We start from the raw sequence: 20,023 nt of genomic DNA, 5'->3' as shown, positions 1-20,023 counted from the left end.
GGCGAGCGGGGGGCTACTCTTGTTGTGGTGCGCAGGCTTCTCCTTGTGGTGGCTTCTCTTGTTTCGGAGTGTGGGCTCTAGGCGCATGGGCTGCAGTAGCTGGGGCACATGGGCTCAGCAGTTGTGGCACGTGGGCTCTAGAGCGCAGGCTCAGTAGTTGTGGCGCATGGGCTTAGTTCCTCCACGACATATGGGATCTTCCCAGACCAGGGCTCGAACCTGTGTCCCCTGCACTGGCAGGTGGATTCTTATCCACTGTGTCACCAGGGAAGTCTTCAAGTCTGTTTTTAGAAACTTTAGTTTAAAAATACACGCTAATGCCTTTTCTCTTTCTTTGTGTCTGTTCTCTGACCATATGGTATGTTGCCATGGTTGGGTTTTTTGTTTTGTTTTTGAGGTAGCATATGTGATAGTCCTGATTTATTTTCCATACTACCTTTAAAATAGCAGGTTGGGGCTTCCCTGGTGGTGCAGTGGTTGAGAGTCCGCCTGCCGATGTAGGGAACACGGGTTCGTGCCCTGGTCCGGGAAGATCCCACATGCCACAGAGCGGCTAGGCCCGTGAGACATGGCCACTGAACCTGCGCGTCTGGAGCCTGTGCTCCGCAACGGGAGAGGCCACAACAGTGAGAGGCCCGTGTACCGAAAAAAAAAAAAAAAAAGCAGGTTGTCAACCACCTGGATTAACCATGACCACATCCACGGCTGAATTTATATTAGCTTTAATAAACACAGATCAATGATTTACTCAAGAAAACACTATCCATTTTTTTTCAAATTATCTATTTATTCTTTGTGTTATTTCCCCAATATCTGCTTCTAACCCTGTAAAGAGTATAAGTTGAACGGGACACCCTAAAAAAAATTCGAAGTAGTTTGCACATCGAGTGCCTACAGTACACATGAATTCTGCCAGGAAGCCCTGGAGCCTGCAGAGAAGGTGGAAACTTAGACCTTGCCCTTGGAGAGCTTGTTATGTGCTCTGCCATTTGTAAGTAATTGTGGACAATACAACGGCTATGAGCCACTGTGTAGAGAAGCCACAGATGTGCCACAGACTGTGCTGGGCACTTAATGCATGTGGTCTCATCTGATCTCCAGAATAATCTTGCAGGAGGCATTTTACCCCTCATTGTGTGGATTAAGAAACTGAAGCTCAGAGAGGTTAAATGACTTGCCCAAGGTCTCACACCCAGGAAGCGGTGACACTATTTGACTCCAATACCTGTGCTCTTAGGACTTCTAGGTTACTCGAAGTCATGATTTATTACCTGCTTTCCATACTCACAAACGGATCTTAGACGATTGGTTAGTGAATGATAGGATATTTTCCAAGTTAAAAAAAGGAAATGAACATTAGATGGTGTGAAAAAACACAAGACATCGCATGGGCTACTTAGAAATGGGATTTTCTAGGAACACTGACAACTGTCTTATGGAAGTGTTATTCTTTCTGGTACATGCCACGCCCTGGAAGCAGCTCAGAGGACCCCAGCCTCCATCCGGGAAGACCTGTGGTATGTTCACTGCTGTACCAGAGGAGTGCTGGGGCCAGCTGGTACCCGCCCACGAGAACTGATTGTTAAATGTCCAGGAATTTTGCCAACTGGTTGATAAACACAGCCATTAATAAGAATTAACTTACATAAGTTTACAATTAAATTATATCAGAAACAATTGGTATACAAACTTAAAAGTCACCCCTTCCTAATTATTTTACTCTATTTTATTATTACCTATGCTCTTGAGGTTATTTCACTCTACTATATGTTTCTGTTGGAAATGTTACATAGTAATGTGTTACCACACCTCTCTTTCCTTCTCTGTATTCAGGGATGTGTCATTGGGAGCTGGAAATTGACCGTGGAGTGCGTATTACACCATAGAAATCAGGAAATGTTATAAATGAGGGCTTGGTTTTTAAAAAGTTTTATAAATAGGTTTAATAATGGTGGTTCAGGTAGAGCTTGATTTTGTTTGTTTGTTTGTTTTGTTGATTGCCTAGACTTAAGACGGTAATGGAGAAAATGTTAACAATGCAGATTATACAAAAGCACGTTGTGTCTTAGCCGTTATGTTATGAATAGAGCAAAAAATTGGGGAAACGTTCTTCCAGTATTTAAAAATTATTATCTGATGCAGCAACAAAGTCACTCATGTCACTGATGAACATGTGAAGTTCTAACATCTTTCTTTTTTCACTTGTATTATTCATAAATCCAAAATATCCAAAAATACCCACCAGTGCTCAGGTTGGGAACTCTCTCATTCGTCAACTGCAATGAGAAATTGGCTATGGATACAAGAGTTCGGCTAAAGTCAATGAAAGCATTCTGTGAGACTCAGCTGGCTATATAGAATTTACAAGAAAGAGTACTGTATATTTTGTTACATGGATAGACTGTGCTACACATTCTTTATATCAGTAAACCTTATGCTATGCATCCATGTACTTTACTTTTTCCAGAGAGCTGGTCATTAAATATTTACCAGCCAATTGCTGGCTGTGCTGGCACCCAGCAGAGTGCCTGCTACTCATGGTAGGTGTTCGCTGACTGAGCTGAACAGTTGGCAAATGGAGTGTAAATAAAAAGCACTTTGATTCTGGGGCTGGGATGGGGAAAACACATGCTAAGCCTGGTGCATCTTGTAACAGCAGAGAGTAAGCAAGTGCCCAAAACGAAAAGGTGGGGAGATGCTCAAGGACACAGCAAGCAATCTGAAAGAGCTCCCAGTGGCCAAGGCTGGAAGAATTTGAGCGAAGAAATATTTAATGAGTATTGGATTATAATTCAAAGTGTAAAATCAGTATACATGGATCCATACTGACATAGATACATTGGTGAGTAAATACATAAAGGAGGGAGAAGAGACCGGCTTCCTTACAGAAGAATTTAACATACATAGATGTGGAGCTTAATTCCCATGGTCTGGAAGGGCCTGGGGGATAGGGGTGATGGTGGCGAGCAGGCACACTGACCGCAGCATGGAGGAGCCATGGACCTGGAAAGACAGAATGGAGACTAGAAAACATGGCCAGTAGATCTCAGAAGCCAGGAGGGGGTGCTACTTGGTGCCAGGACAAATGGCCTTTATCTCAACAGCTACCGGGGTGTCACCGTAACTCAGAGACGGGTAATAATTCTATGTCCCCAAGAAAAGGGTAAATCACGTACGGGGCTTCAGTGTGAGAAATCAGGGTTATACATTTAGAACACAGAACCGCCAAGTTATACATTATTTTTAGGTTTTGGAACTTAAAAGAATTAAGTCCCTTTGAGCTGTTCAGAAAAGCCATTCGTTTGGGGTTTTCCCAGCTGTGTTAAAGGAGATCTGGCCCATCTAATTTTCCCATTTTCTTGTAAATCTTCAATCTTATGGATTTTCCTTTCCTTTCTAGTTCTAATCAGCTTCCTGGTCAGTCCATAAAATGTGAAATAGAATCTAATGAGAAAACAGCCGGATTTTTGCAAATAGCTTTTGCTACCCGTAGACTTGGCCTGCTTCAATTCGGTCTTGCAAGATAGAGAGACGGAATGAATGAATGAATGAATGATCATCAACTAAGTTCAGAGAAGGAGCAACGTGGTTCTGATTTGGTAACAAAGGGTGTGGTCTGCCAGAGGAAGCAGGAAGCGGCCTGGTTCCTGACCGAGTCTGGGTTCTGTCTCAGCAGGATGCTAAGGGTTCAGCCCGCGCTCCCGTCTCCACCTCCCCCGATGTCATCTGCATCGCCTGTAGACATCTGGTGACAACACAGCCTCAGGGGTCCTTTTGTGTGAGTTTCTGCTGCGGAGGCCGAGCCTGAGGCTGTCTGCTGCCCCGTGCCCTCCACTTCACTGGTCTCGGGAAATCGCCTTTGATATAAAACACCCAGCCTCAGGAGTTCTCATCACATCAGTAAGTCCCCACGGGACCTGTAAGAGCACAGGGTAGAGGAAATCCTACAAGGTCAGGTAGGAGATGACAAAGCTTGACCAGAAAGAGGCTTTGTTCTGAAGGGCACCATACTCTCTGGTCATTCACTCAGTTGCCGGCTTCTCAACCCCCGGTACAGTAAAGCCACATCCTCCTCAACAACGGGCCCTATTCAGAGGTCCCAGGAACGTGGAAACACCACCCTTCTTGGGGATGGACAACTAAGGCCCAGACTCTGAGCTTCTCATCACACCAGTTCACCACAGGAGAGAAATGAGCAACTCTGCTTCCTTGGAGACTGGCCTGGGACTTTTCCAATGGAAAAGTGGATTATTCATCATTTTCCTCCCCCCAGATCCCTAGTGGCAAATCCCGTTCGGAAGGCTCCACTTAGGCAATAGGAATGCTTCCTAATGTCATGGACATCTTCTTTGTTTTTGCCTCCCCCGCATCCATTTCTTCCATCTTCTGGATGGGCACCTTAATTTTTTTGCAGGGAAGACACCCTTTCCCTGACAATCCTGAGTCCATAGAACTCTGACCCTTCCACCCCAGGGGTGAGACCATAACCCAGGCCTGGCCAATCAGAGCATTCCTGGTCCCTGGCCTCAGGGATTGGTTCAGGGGAAGCCACGTGATCCAAGCCACTGTCAATGAAGATGCTGGCTCTATCCCTGGAACTGCTACTTTGTAGGGTGCTGGGGCTGCTGGTGGCCACTTTCCTACAGGTGAGGCAAGAGTCTGTCTGAGATTGGGAAGCTAACAGGGAAGAAAGAGTCAGATTCCTGACCATGATTTGGGCGCCTGGATCCAGCTGGGCCTAAGCTGCAGCTTTTGGCCTTTTCAGTTCCATGAGCTTTTTTTTTTTTTTTTTTTTTTTGCCTAGGCTAGTTTTAGTTGGTTTTCTGACACTTGCAAACAATCAAATTTCCTGGACAGTATGCTTACTGAGACTTTAGCATAAGCATCACTATGTACTCAGAGTGAAAGTTGTTTTAAAGGTTATGACATGCTCAAATAAAACCCACCAGACTGTCATCATGCACCAAATTTACCTTTCAACTTATAAAAGTAAAGCAGCATCTCCAGAGAAGAATGATTTAAGACCAAGGAACCAATCATAAGACAAGTAGTAACACGCTGCTTAGAGAAACTTTGATAGATAAATAGTTCTCTAGCTACAGCAGGCTTCAGACTACAAACCCCAAATTTCTGCTTCAAAAGTGACTCAGGGAAGACATTCCATAGTTTCATTTATTTCGTTTTTTGGCCTCGCCGTGCACTTGTGGGATCTTAGTTACCTGACCGGGAATTGAACCCAGGCCCTCAGCAGTGAGAGCACTGAGAGCACTGAGTCCTAACCACTGGACCACCAGGGAATTCCCAACAGTCCACAGTTTTAAAAGAAAACTTTCCAGTTGAAGAAACAGGTCAAATTTATAATATGCATCTGTTGTATATATAATATGTTAATGTCTAGTACATTTATCAGATCCATGTCAATGTAATTATGTTATTACTATATTTGCAAATGCATATATATGTGTATGTATATTTAGAACCACATATTTCCAGCTCTTTTTTAAAGAGGTATTGAAAAGACTGTTCAAAATTTAGTTTTCCAGCTTGTCTGTTTTTTCTTATTCCTCAGTAAACTTAAGCAATTAACCAGCACATTTCCTGGCACACAGTAAGGCTCAATCTGAGTGAGTTCTTTCTCCCCAGCTCCCCCCTCTATTTTAAGTTCTTCTTTTAGAAACCAAGTCAAATGAAAGAGGCAGGACTGCATAGTGTTACAGGCAGAGGCTGGTCAACGTTTTCTGTAGAGCCAGACAGTAAGCATTTCCAGCCCTGTGGGCCATAGGATCTGCCCAGCTTACTCTGCCCTTGTAGCCGACAACACAGGCAATACTGAAATGAATGGGATGGCTGTGTTCCCAGGAAACTTTACAGAAACAGGCGATGGCCCGCACTTGGCCCTGGGCCATAACGTGCCGACCTCGGGTTAAGACCTTGGGATCCGGCGTCACACAGACTCTGGTCCGGCTCCCGGCTCTGCTCCGTCTCTGGGACCCTGACGAGTGTGTCATTTCTGTGCCTTGTCTGTAAGACACAGGGATACCAACAACCATTTCTTAGTCTGTGAGAAGTGGGTGAGATAGTGCACGTGAAATGCTGGGAACACTTCCTGGTCCATAATAAATGAGCATAAAACATTAGCCACCAGGTGTGATCACCATCGTCAAAAAAGGAGAAGAAAGGGCGCAACTGAATTTGTCCAGGAACGGCAGCAATATCCCTGGTAAAGAGTTAGTGGGTGGACTTCCCTGGGGGCGCAGTGGTTAAGAATCCGCCTGCCAATGCAGGGGACAGGGATTTGAGCCCTGGTCCAGGAAGATCCCACATGCCGCGGAGCAACTAAGCCCATGGGCCCCAACTACTGAGCCTGTGCTCTAGAGCCCGCGAGCCACAACTACTGAGCCCGCGTGCCACAACTACTGAAGCCCACGCACCTAGAGCTGATGCTCCGCAACAAGAGAAGCCACCGCAAAGAGAAACTCGCGCACTGCAAAGAAGGGTAGCCCCCGCTCGCCGCAACTAGAGAAAGCCCGTGCGCATCAACGAAGACCCAACGCAGCCAAAAATAAATAAATAAAATAAATAAAATAATTAAAGAAAAAAAGTTAGTGGAGCCAGGGACTTCCCTGGCCGTCCAGTGGTTAAGACTCCACGCTTCCAATGCAGGGGGTGCAGGTTTGATTCCCGGTTGAGGAACTAAGATCCTGCATTGGTATAGCCAAAAAAAAAGTTAGTGGAGCCAAACAAGCAAGGAAGCCAGATAACTGAAAATGCAGTTTCTCCTATTATCAGTGGCTTTCGTTTTTACCCACATAATGAATCATTCCCTGTCAGCGTGTGAAATTGCAGGTTGGACTGGGAATTGCAAGACCTTCATTAATCGCTGGGCAGTGAAGGACCTGCCTGGGCTCTCACGGCCCCACGATGCTTCGTGCTATTAGGAAAAGGCTCCAAGGGACTCAGGAGAGCCGGCTTTTAATCCTGCCTCTGGATCTATATGATTGATGCCTAACCTTGGGGAAGTCACTGAAACTCTCTGAAGCCTCAGTTTATGCCATGATAGGGGTGGTCCCAGGGACCTCTATAAAAACAACTGAAGGGGGAAAGGGGACCTGGGATTAATGAGTAGCTCCTTGGCAGAAATTGGAAATTGAAGCTCAGAAAGGTAAAGCCAGTTGCAGCTGGCATTTCAACTTGGGTCCATCCAACTCCAAAGCCCTTGCTTTCTCGATTGTGTTCTGCAGAGCTTCCCCATTAAAGCAGCAAGGAATATTGGCCGACAGAGGGCGCTCTTCTCGCAAGACAGGACGTCATGACATTGCAGGGACAGAAGACAGTATCCAGGAGCCACGGGGGAGAGTCTGGCTGGACTGGGAACAGGGCAGAGCAGGCTACAGGGAAGGCCAGACACAGGCAGTCATGGGGATGGGGGCTGCCGACAAGGAGTTGTCAACCCCCTCATGGAACAACTCGGCACGTCATTTGTGGCGCCTGGCTTCCTTTTTCATTCTGGCCATTTCCATCCGTTTTGCCGTATTTCAGAACAGAGAAAGACATGATGGATACATACGGGTGACGTGGGTTTCCTTACTCAGCTGCCTTGTAAGAACGGCGCCACTGTGACTAGCACAGCTTGTTTCCACACCTCCTTTCCCAGAGCTCAGAGAGCACGAGTAAAGGCAACAACCAACAAAACCCACAACACGGCAGCACACCTGACTCTGGGACTTCAATTTCCCACGCCTGGTGCCAAGACTCTATGGGATTAATCAACGGTTGCTTCAGGGCATTGCAGATGGCCCTGCGGGTTATGTCCTGCACAGTTTCAGTGGGCGCCATCCACATGGACTACGTTGTGAATGGTGACCCTGGAGTTGTGCAATATGGCAGCCCTAGGTTATACTTTGATGAGAGAGGTATAATTTACAAAGTATGGTCCTGGGGGCTTCCCTGGTGGCGCAGTGGTTGAGAGTCCACCTGCTGATGCAGGGGACACGGGTTTGGGCCCCGGTCCGGGAAGATCCCACATGCCGCGGAGCGGCTGGGCCTGTGAGCCATGGCCGATGAGCCTGCACGTCCGGAGCCTGTGCTCTGCAACGGGAGAAGCCACAACAGTGAGACGCCCGTGACCACAAAAAAAAAAAAAAAAGGATGGTCCTGGGCACAACCTGGCTGCCAATGCACTTTGTCAAACAAGAGTTTTTCTTTATATTTTTCCATCTTGTATGTTATTCTATGGGTAATTTATCTGCAAATGTATTATCTGCTAGCGGGGGCAGGTCTTGGGAGGTTTCCCTGTCCAAAAGGACACTTAAAAAGGAGGCATCTTGGCTGCTCCATGCTGGTTTGCTTGACTCTAAAGCTGAGGGTTATCATGTGCTTATTAGGTGCCAGACGCTGGACTAAGCAATTTACGCACTTTGCCCACTTAATACCACAGTCACTCAAGGTGGTAGGAACTATTGTTACAGGAGTGGGGACCGAGGCCCTGAGAGGTAGATGATTTGTGCACGTCCAGTATAAAAGCCGGTCAAGAGCAGGGCTGGGACGGCGCTAGAGTCAGCCTGACCTCAGGGCATGTGCTCTAACCACTGTGACATCTGCACACACATCTGGATTCCTAAGCGCCCCACACCTCACCCCCCTCCCCCAGTAAAATGCTGTCACACCCTCCTCTATTGGTTAGGGTCACCACAAAACCTGAACTAAATGCTTTCATTTGGGAACTCTTTGTCGGGAGAAGAACAGTTCTCATCATACTTAATCTGTATGATATCAGGGCAGTCCTCCATGGAAACTCCATCCAAGGAGGAAACACAGCGCCCTCACCAGGGACCCCAAAATCAATTGGAAACAAGAATATGCCGGAAGCAAGATGACCACGAATTTTTTAGAAAAACTGGGCTTCAAAATATTTGATGAGAGATGCTCTTCAATACCTCTCCCTTTTTCCCCTCTTCCTTTCTCTTCTTTTAAACAGCCAGCAGGTTGGAGTCATCAGGAAGTGGAATTTGTAGGAAGGTGTCAGTCAGTCCACAGGCCGCCCTCACACGGACGCTGCAAAGGACCCCTCCATGAATATGAGCGTCATGGATGGAAGCTTCTCAAGCTGGGGACGCCCCGGCAGACAGCGCTTTTGAGAAGATGGGGCTGTGGAGAGTCCTGTAAAGTGCCCTGGGCACAGGCCAGGGGAACACTTGTGCAGCTGCCTGCAGTCAACCGAGGAATGAAGCAAGGTGCAAGTGCGTGTAGGAATAAGAATTGAAAAAATCCGTGCATATTCGAGTGACCGTGAGAGTATGCTTTCCTCGGTGTGAAAACCAGTCAAGGCTACTGCTCCAGCTAGCATCAGACTAAATGGTTTTCTCCCCTCCTTTTTCCACAAGTGGGGATAGTGTTTAATTTGCACTGACAAGCTGTGTGGCCCTGGGGAAATTACTTAACCTCTCTGAGTTTCGGATTCCTTGTCTGTCAAATGGGGATCATGGAAGAACCCATCTCATAGGTTGCTATGAGCGTGAAATAAGGGAGAGCAGGTGAATTGCTTAGCACAGTGCTGTTCACGTCAGTGATTCCTCCTGCTGCTGTCCTGGTTTCTCTTCTTACAAAGCATCTTCTTCCGTCTTATCTACTCAAGGTTAGAGGTCGTCATCACTTTTTCCCACAATTATATAAGAAGCACCTTGTAAAATAAAGTCCCCATTCCATAGTTGTACACCCGTGTTCATAACAAACTTACTCAAAATGGCCAAAAGGTGGAAGCAACCCAAGTGGCCATGGATGGATGAACAGGTAAACAAAATGTGGTGAATCCATACAATGAAATATTCAACTGGAATGAACCATGAGGATATCATACTAAGTGAAATAAGATGGTCACAAAAGGACAAACAATGTAAGGTTCCATTTATATGAGGAACCTAGAATAGTCCAATTCACAGACACAGAAAGCATGGTGGGAGGGGAGGAAGGAAGCAGGGGATTTGATGTGTTGGGCTTAGAGTTTCAGTTTGGGAAGATGAACAAAGTTCTGAAGATGGATGGGGGTGATGGCTGCACAACAGTGTGAATAGATTTAATGCCACTGTGAACTGTACACTGAAACATGGTTAAGATGGTAAATTTTATGTGTATTTTACCATAATTTTGAAAATTAAAAGTTAAAAACAAACCCCAAAATGAAATACCTCCAAGGTTTCTCCGAGGTTTGGGGTGATAGAAATGGAGGAAAATGTTCTGAGAGCAGGTTGTGGTGATGGCTGCACAACTCCATCAATATATTCAAATTGATTGAATTGGACACTTCAAATGGGTGAAGTTTCTGTTATGTAAATTGTACTTCAGTGAAGCTGTTAAGAGCAAGCAAGCAAACAAACACATGCTGTGATCCGGAGGAAACTTTGGAGGATGAAGGAGCTGTTCACTGTCTTGATTGTGGCTATGGTTTCACAGGTGTACCCATATGTCAAAGCCCATCCACTTACAGACTTTAAACATGTGCTGTTTATTGCATGTCAATTATATCTTAATAAAGCTGTGTTTTAAAAAGGCAGAAGAGTATTCCATATATAACGAACTCCTTATAATATATTAAACTCCTTAGAATATATTAAACAATATAATTTATTAAACAATGCCCCCTTTGGATGGAAATTTAGGTTTCAAATTTTATGCCCCTATCAATAATATTTCAGTAAATATCTTTGTAGGAAAAAAGAAGAAAAAAATGCAGATATTGTTTGCTGCTCCCCCTCTTCTTCTCCCCACGGGCAAGCCACAAAGTCAGAATTTCCCAGGGAGGGGGCCTGGGAACCTGTAATTTTACTGAACATTCCTGAAAATTTCTTGGAATCAGACATGTTGGGGCACATTGACTCAAACTTCATGAACTTGGATTTTCAGGCTTGGGAGTATGAAATCCCCTTTTCTTTGATCCCTAAAAAATTCTGTAAGTGTTCCATACAAATGATTCTAAATTTCGGTTTCCCTCCTATTGGCGGTGCATCAGAATCATCAGGGAGCTTGTGAGAATGCATATTCCCAGGCCCTACTCCCAGGGAGGATGTGTATGGTTGCCAGATTTCGCATAAATAAAGAAATGAATAAATCAATATATAATAAACTATAGGGTGTCCGTTAAATCTGAAGTTCAGATAAACACCAAATAATTTTTTTAGCATAAGTGGTTCCTTGCAATAGTTGGGCCACACCTGTACATAACAATGATTTGTTGCTTCTCTGAAATTCAGATTTAACTGCGTGTCCTGTATTTCATCTGGGAATCCTAAGTATGAGTCCTCAGGCCTGGGGTGAAGCCCAGATCTGCACTGTGGGTCTGCTCCCCACGTGCTTCTGACGAGGGGGATCCTTAGAACCCATGTTGAGAACCCCTGATCAGGTCAACACCTTCTGGGTCAGGAGCCCCTCCTCAGGGCGGCCAGTGGATCCCAGTGCATCCCACAAGTGAGCACACTTTAATGTTGGTCCAAGGAGGAAAAGGGGGCTGAGAAGCAGCAGGAGAAAACTGTCCCAGGTTTTCAAAGCCAAACGTGGTGGATGCGGTGTCACGAGCCCTGCAGCCTGAGGGACGGTGCTCATCTTCTCTGAGTGGGTATTTAGGGCTGCCTAGGGGACCCACACCCAGGATTCTGCCTAGATTCTCTAAACTTTATTTATTTATACCCAGCCTCGTCCCCGAAAGGACTTTAAGCCTCGGAGGTCTCAGTCCATGCAGGGTTCTTGGTGCTGGGGAGTGAGGTTAACACGCCGTCTCTCTGGGACACACACGACAGGTATTAATTGTGTGCTACCACGAATGGGCATTATTCTGGGAGTTTTACAATTAGAACCATCTCATTTAGCCCTCGAGATAAGCCTGCAAGGTCATTGCTGTCGTTGGCCCCATTTTGTAGATGAGGAAACCGAGGTTCAGAGGGGTCCAATGGCTTGTGCAAGAGCGCACCGAGTAGGCCAGTGGCAGAGCTGGGGTTCTGACCCAGGACTGTGTTGCTAACCAGCCCCCATCCCGCCTCCCTACTGAACCAGATACTTCTGGTGACTGAGCTTTGCTGGGCGAATTTTGGGTTACGTTCCGCTTAACCTGGGGCCATACTTTAGGTCCTGATCCCGGGAACATTTCTGATCCGGTGTGATAACAGCTGTCAGGCCTTGAGCGTCTACTCTGGCCAGAGACTTTGACTTTTTATACATAGATACTCTCTCAACGCCCTGCACCGCTGAGAAGACCCAGACCCAGGCATACAGAGAAGCCTGGCCGAGGTCACAAAGCTAGGAAGTTGCAGAGCACTGATCTGCCTAAAAAGGAAGCATCCATCTCTGCATCTTCAAAAGCACACACCTGCTTTCCACCTCCCCTCGCCAAGCTTCACTTTTCAGGAAAACGCTCTCGCTCTGGGCTGGTCGCTAGGCAACCCTTGCATGTAATTCCACGAAATGCCCAGAAGACGGCGCGAGGACTCGCTCTCCCCGGGCACCCACGCGATGGGGCTGAACTTCGCAGACTCGCGAAAGGAAGAGTGACGCGCTCCAGACGAACTCCACCTGTGGCCGTACCCGAGCCCTAGGCTGCACGGAAGGTGACACAACACGGCACCTCTGCACCCCACCCCACCCCAAACCCGCAGGGGCCTGGACTCACCGAGGCTGGGTTTTCGATGACCAGTTCGTAGGTCAGCCCTCTGGACCCAAACCTCAGGATGTCTCCGGGTAGGAGCTTCACAGCCACGTTCTGAATGTGGCACTCATTGACGAACGTGCCGTTGCAGGAATTGAAGTCGTGGAGAACAAAGCTGCTTTCGGCCTCATTATATTCAATGAGTGCGTGATGGTTGTCGACGTCTGCAGACTGAAATGCAGAAGGGGGACAGTCAGAGCCAGGAATAACAGGAATAACAAGGAATAACTAGTGCCACTGACACTGGGGGCCCCAATGTGCTAATCACTTCATCTGGCTGGACAGTCACTGCAATCCTCATTTTAAGAGGAGGATGCTGAGGGTCAGAGAGGTTAAGTGACTTGCCTAAGGCCACACAGCTAGTGAGTGGAGGGTCACCAGACCCTGACAGCAGACCGAGACTAGATGCCCAGTTTTGGGGTAGGGCGTCAGGCAACACAGAGGCAAGAGGGAACTCGGGGGGAATTGGCCAGGAATTGGCCACTTGATAGTTCTCTGATCCCATGCAAGTATCCTTTTGGTTGTCCCGAGTGGCAAGACAGCAGAAATGGCCCAACACAAACCAGAAAGGTCAGTTGGCAAGTGACAACTGTCCATTTACTGCAAGTGTTAAAGTGAAGGGGAGGTTTTGTAATAATTGTTGTTTGTTCTATTCATTTTTAAAATAACATGTTTTTTGTAATAATGCAGAAAATGAGAACTAGAGAAAAACACAAAGAAGACATTAAAATCACTTAGACTCCCGTCCCCCAGAGGCAGGCACCGAGAACACGGTGGTTCACATCCTTCCAGTCTTTTCTCTATGCTTACAATCTTTTTAAAAAGTTTAAACACAATTGAGCTCATACCACAAAACATAGTTTTATAACTACCTTTTAAAAGCCTTGGTGTACAATGAAGGTTTTTCCCATGTGCTTAATTATTACTGTTGCTTCTTAAAAGCTAATCAGAATTTATCTAACCAAAGATGATCTATTTTTCAATAGGGGCCCTGGTGTGACCACATTTCCCTCAAAAGAGAGAGACCCCAGACAGTGATTTGTCAGTGGCGTCAGAAACCTCCTGTGTAACCACTTTAATAAGAAGAATGAGCAAAACTCGGCACCAAGGAGGAAATATCACATCCCCCCCTGGCCCCAGCGCCCTGGACTATGGGCTGCAGGGCACGCGCGAAGTCTTCTGTCTCCTCAGGACACTGCCTATGAGCCATCCACTCCAGCCTGAGACTTTGCAACTATTTTCTAAGTCACTCTTCTCAGAGTGCCTCATCCAACTTTCATAGAGAGTACTTGGACTTAGAAATCTATACTAATGTCCCACAATATAATTATAACCAATAGCTTTTATTAATAATAGCTTATAGTATATGAATAGATAATAATATAACTGCATATATTAGTAGAATATATTAATGACACATTATGTGTAATTACACAAATGCCAGGAAATTTGCTAAGTGCTTTACTGCATTATCCCGTTTCATCTTCACAATAATTCAAAGGGATACTTCCTCATTTAAAACAAAAATTAATTTTTTATTGAAGTCTAGTTGATTTACAATGTTGTGTTAGTTTCAGGTGTACAGCAAAGTGATTCAGTTATACATATATATAATATCTATTCTTTTTCAGGTTCTTTTCTATCACAGGTTACTGCAAGATATTGAATATAGTTCCCTGTGCTGTACAGTAGGTCCGATAGTTACTCATTTCTTAGATGAGGAAACTGAGGCATAGAACGATTAAGTGTGCCCACAGTCAGCCACTTTGACTCGCTTGGCTTGTTCCCAGGTTTGCCTGATTCAAATGACTGTGCCTTTACCCACTTTTCAAATTCCTACCAAACACTTTGGCACTTAAAATACTGAAACACAAGAAGAAAGCAGGAGTAGCTCTATTAATTTCAGGCAGAGCCAACTTCAGAGGAAGGAAAGTTATCAGGGATAAAGAGAGGCGATACATAGTGATAAAGGGGTCGATTCTCCAAGCAGACATAACAGTCCTTCATTGTATGTACCCAACAATAGAGCATCAAAGTATGGAAGGCAAAAACTGATAGGACTGCAAGGAGAAGCAGATGAATCCATCATGGTAGCTGGAGACCTCAACAGCCCTCTGTCAGTGACGGGCAGACCCACCAGGCAGAAAATTAGTAAGAATGAAGTTGAACTGAACAGCACTACCATCATCTGGATCTAACTGGCAATCACACAGCTTCATCCCACAGCAACAAAACACACATCCTTCTCAAGCTCCCATGGAACATTCATGAAGCAGACCACATTCCAGGCCACAAAATATACCTCAACAAATGTAAAAGAATAGAAATTATGCAAAGTACGTTTTCAGAACACAATGGAATTAGGTTAGAAACCAATACCAGAAAGACAGCTGGAAAATCCCCAAATATTTGGAGATTAAACAACACACCTCTAAATAACAGATGGGTCAAGGAGGGAGTCTCATGGGAAATAAAAATTTATCTTGAGCTAAATGAAAATGAAAATACAACCTATGAAAATTTGCAAGATGCAGTGAAAGCAGTGCTTGGAGGGAAGTTTATGGCATTGAAGGCATACATTTGAAAAGATCTAAGCTTCCACCTTATGAAACTAGAGAAAGAAGAGCAATATAAGCCTACCACAAGCACAAGACAAGAAGCAATGAATGAAATAAAAAGCAGGAAAACAATAGAGAAAAGTCAGCAAAATAAAGAGCTGTTTGGTTTTTTTTTTTTTTTTGTAAAGATCAATAAAATTGACAAACCTCTAGCAGGATAACCAAGAAAAAAAGAGAGAAGATACAAATTACTCAAATCAGAAATGAAAGTGATGGCATCACTACTGATCTCATGGACACTGAAGGGATAATAAAGGAATATTATGAATAATTCTATGCCCACAGATTTTATAACTTAATGAAGTGGACCATTTCCTTGAAAGACACAATCTACTGAAACTCACACAAGGAGAAATAAATACTCTGAATAGACTCATATCTAGTAAAGAATTTGAATCAATAATGAATAACCTTCCAAAATGGAAAGCACCAGGCCTGGATAGGTTCACTGGTCAATTCTATCAAACATTAAGGAAAGAATGATATCAGTTCTAAATAATCTCTTCCAGAAAATAGAAGAAGAGAGAACACTTCCCAGCTCATTCTGTGAGGCCAAGCTTATTCTAATAGCAAAACCAGATAAAGATATTGCAAAACAGGAAAATTGCAGACCAATACCTCCCATGAACATAGATGCAAAATCCTCAACAAAATATGAGCAAATTGAATCCAGTGATGTATAAAAAGACTTCTACCCCACAGTCAAGTGGGATTTATTCCAGGTATGCAAGGCTGGTTCAACATTTGGAAATCAATTAATGTAATCCATCACATCAACAGCGTAGAGAAGAGAAATCGCATTATCATAACAGTAGATGCAAAAAGAGCATTTGACAAAATTAAACACCATCCATGATAAACTAACAAACCACCGAACCACCACAACAACTCTTGGCAAATTAGGGATGGAGGGGAACTTCCTCAACCTGATAAAGTACATCTATAAAAACCCTAAAGCTAACGTCATATTTAATGGTGAGAAACTAGAAACTTTCCAATTAAGATCAGGAATAAGGTGAAGATGTCCCCTTTCACCACTCATTTTCAACATTGTACTGTATGTCCTAGCTAATGCAACAAGGCAAGAAAAGAGAATAAAAGATAGATTGGGAAGGAAAAAGAAATCTTCTTTGGTGAGGTGTTTGTTCAGATCTTTTGCCCATTTTGCAGATGGCATGATTGTCTATGCAGAAAATCCCAAAGAACCGACAGAAAGCCCTCCTGGAACTAATGAGCAATTGTACCCAGGTTGCAGAATACATGATTAATATACAAAAGTCAATTGCTTTCCTATATACCAACAATGAACAAGTGGAATATGAAATTAAAAACACAACACCATTTACATTAGCACCAAAAAAAAAAAATGAAGTACTTAGGAATAAATCTAACAAAATACTTAGCTATATGAAGAGGTATCTGAAGAAAACTACAAAATGTTGATGAAAGAAATCAAAGTAGTCTAAATAAATGAAGAGATATTTCATGTTTATTTGAAATTCCTTAATGATATATGATGTTTAACATCTTTTCATATGCTTATTTGACATCTGTAGATTTTCTTTGGTGAGGTGTCTGTTGAGCTCTTTTGCCCATTTTTAAGTTGGGTTGTTTGGTTTCTTATTGTTGACATTTAAGACTCATTTATATTGTTTATTTATTTATTTTATTGAAATGTAGTCGATTTACAATGTTGTATTAATTTCTGCTGTACAGCAAAGTGATTCAGTTATACATATATATACATTCTTTTTAAAATATTCTTTTCCATTATGCTTTATCACAGGATATTGAATATAGTTCCCTGTGCTCTACAGTAGGACCTTGTTGTTTCTCCATCCTGGATGTAACAGCTCACATCTGCTAACCTCAACCCCCCACTCCATCTCTCCCTCAACCCCCTCCCCCTTGGCAACCATAGTCTGTTCTCTATATCCATGAAGACTCATTTATTTTGGATACATGCTTACAGCATCTTTATTCATAACTGCCAAAAACTGGAAGCAACCAAGATGTCCTTTAAAAGGTAAATGGATAGACAAATTGTGGTACATCCATACAATGAAATACTAGTGATAAAAATAAATGAGTTATCAAATAACAAAAAAGACATGGAGGAATCTTCAATGCATATTGCTTAGTGAAAGAACCTAGTCTGAAAAGGTTACATACCGTATGATTCCAACTGTATGAAATTCTGGAAAAAGTAAAACTATAAGGAGAGTAAAAGATCAGTGCTTGCCAGGGGCACAGGGGCTCTGTGGCTCAGAATGAAGAGGAGGGGCACAGGGGATTTCAGGGCAGTGAAAATATTTTTTATGATACTGTAATGGTGGATACTTGTCACTATACATTTGTCAAAAGGAAACAACGTACAACGCAAAGAGTGAACCCTAATGTAAACTATGGACTTAGTTAATAATAGCATATCAATATTGGTTCATCAGTTGTAACAAATGTACCGCACTAATGCATGATGTTAATAATAGGGGAAACTGTGTGTATTGGAGGGGTGGATATTTGGGAACTCTCTGTATTCTCTGCTCAATTTCCTGTAAACCTAAAACTGTTCAAAAAATAAAGTATTTAAAAAAATGAAAACACATTAGTTCTTTGGAAAATGTCACCCACATCATCTTCATCATCATTGCCATTGATCTTTGTGTCCTTTGAACCTTTGATAACCCATGAATGAGAGAAATTCTGTGTTACATTTTGTTTGTCTCTTGCCAGGCTTCACTGCTTTCAGTTCCTCAAAAACTGTCAAGCCATTATTAAGAAATCAAAGCAAGCAGGAAGTTTTAAATGACTCCACAAATTCGGGTGAGCCTCTACCACATGTTAGGCCAGGAGACAGCTTCCTAGTTTGGCCCTATAATATCACTCGCTCCCTTTACTTGGAAAATTGCTAAATGCTGCTACTGGACAGACGCCCTGCTGCTAATACAGACTGACTCTCTAAGCCCCAGCCTACTGAGCTGTCCAACTATGAGATGAACTGTTATTTATTTATTATTATTTTTATTATTATCCTTATCATCCTCTAACATATTTTGAGGGCTTCCTGTGAACTGGGCCCTGCTGAAGCATTTTGTGTGCATTTTTATCATTTAATCTGCATGACAGCCCTAAACAGGGACTCTATTATTATCTCCATCTTAGAGATGAAGAAGCTGAGACTCAAAAGGCGAAGTGAGAGGACAGCATTACCTTGATACCAAACCCAGACAAAGACACTACAAGAAAACTACAGACCAATATCTCTTATGAACACTGATACCACAATCCTCAACAAAATAGGAGGAAACCGAATTCAACAGCACATTAAAAGGATCATACACTATGACCAAGTGGGATTTACTCTTGGAATGCAGACTTGATGGTTCAACATATGAAAATTTATCCATGTAATACATCACATTAACAGAAAGAAGGAAAAAAATGATCATCTCGATTGATGTACAAAAAGCATTTGACAAAATGCAACACTCTTTCATGATAAAAGCACTCAACAAATAGGGAATAGTGGGAAATTACCTCAACATAATAAAGGTCAAATATGAAAGGCCCACAGGTAGCATCATACTCAAAGGTGAAAGACTGAAAGCTTTTCCTCTAATTTCAAGAATAAGATAAGGATACCTGCTTTTGCCACTTCTATTCAACAAAGTGCTGGAAGTCCTAGCCAGAGCAATTAGGCAAGAAAAAGAAATAAAGGCATCCAAATTCGAAAGGAAGAAGTAAAATTATCTCTGTTCACAGGCAACATGATCTTACCTGTACAAAATCCTAAAGAGTCCATGAAAAACCACAACCCTCTTAGAACTAAAAAATAACATTCACTAGCAAAATCATAGGACACAAAATCAACACACAAACATCAGCTGTGTTTCTATATGCTCACAATGAACAATCTGAAAAGGAAGTTAAGAAAATAATTTCATTTACAATAGCATCAAAATGAATAACATATTTTGGGATAAATTTAACCAAGGTGGTAAAAGATGTGTACACTGAAAACTACAAAGTGCTGCTGAAAGAAATTAAAGACACAAATAAATGGAAAGACACCCTGTATTCGTGGGTTGGAAGACTTAATATTGTTAAGATGTCATTACTACACAGCAGGATCTACAGATTCAAAATCCCAACAGCAGTTTTGGCAGAAATAGAAAAATCCATCCTAAAATTCATATGGAATCTCAGTGGACCCCAAATAGCCAAAATACTATTGAGAAAGAAAAGCAAAGTTGAAGGTCTCACACTTCCTGATTTCAAAACTTACTGCATACAAAGGTACAGTAATCAAAACAGTGTGATACTGACATAAGGTCAGGCACATAGGCCAATAGAATAGAATAGAGAGCACAGAAATAAAACTTTGCATATATGGTCCAATGATTTTTGACAAGGGTGCCAAGATTATTCAATGGGGAAAGAGCAGTATTTTCAACAAATGATGCTGGGAAAGACTGCAAAAGAATTAAGTTGAACTCTTACCTTACACCATGTATAAAAATTAACTCAAAGTGGATCAAAGACTTAAACAGAGTCTAAAACTATAAAACTTTTAGAGGAAAGCACAGGAGGAAAGCTTTATGACATTGGATTTGGCAATGCATTATTGGATATGATACCAAAAGCATAGGCAGCAAAAGTAAAAATAGATAAATTCAACTATATCAAAAATTAAAACTTCAGTGAATCAAAGGAC

At 43.1% G+C, this 20,023-nt stretch overlaps 1 protein-coding gene across 1 annotated transcript in view; it reads right to left on the bottom strand.

Moving 5' to 3' along the window:
* Positions 1 to 20,023, bottom strand: part of LOC309808914 (forkhead-associated domain-containing protein 1-like) — a gene marked incomplete at both ends in the record, with an annotated part of 101,103 nt that overhangs the window by 68,895 nt on the left and 12,185 nt on the right. The window contains one exon of the mRNA XM_082629482.1: positions 12,656 to 12,862. Within this exon, the coding sequence (XP_082485608.1) occupies positions 12,656 to 12,862 (207 nt within the window). The remainder of the gene's footprint in view (positions 1 to 12,655; positions 12,863 to 20,023) is intronic.

This window comes from Mesoplodon mirus (assembly GCF_964341445.2).
Source record: "Mesoplodon mirus genome assembly, chromosome: 7".
NCBI lineage: Eukaryota > Metazoa > Chordata > Mammalia > Artiodactyla > Ziphiidae > Mesoplodon > Mesoplodon mirus.
Note: the sequence above shows the minus strand (reverse complement) of the source record. Positions and strands in the feature narration are given on the sequence as shown.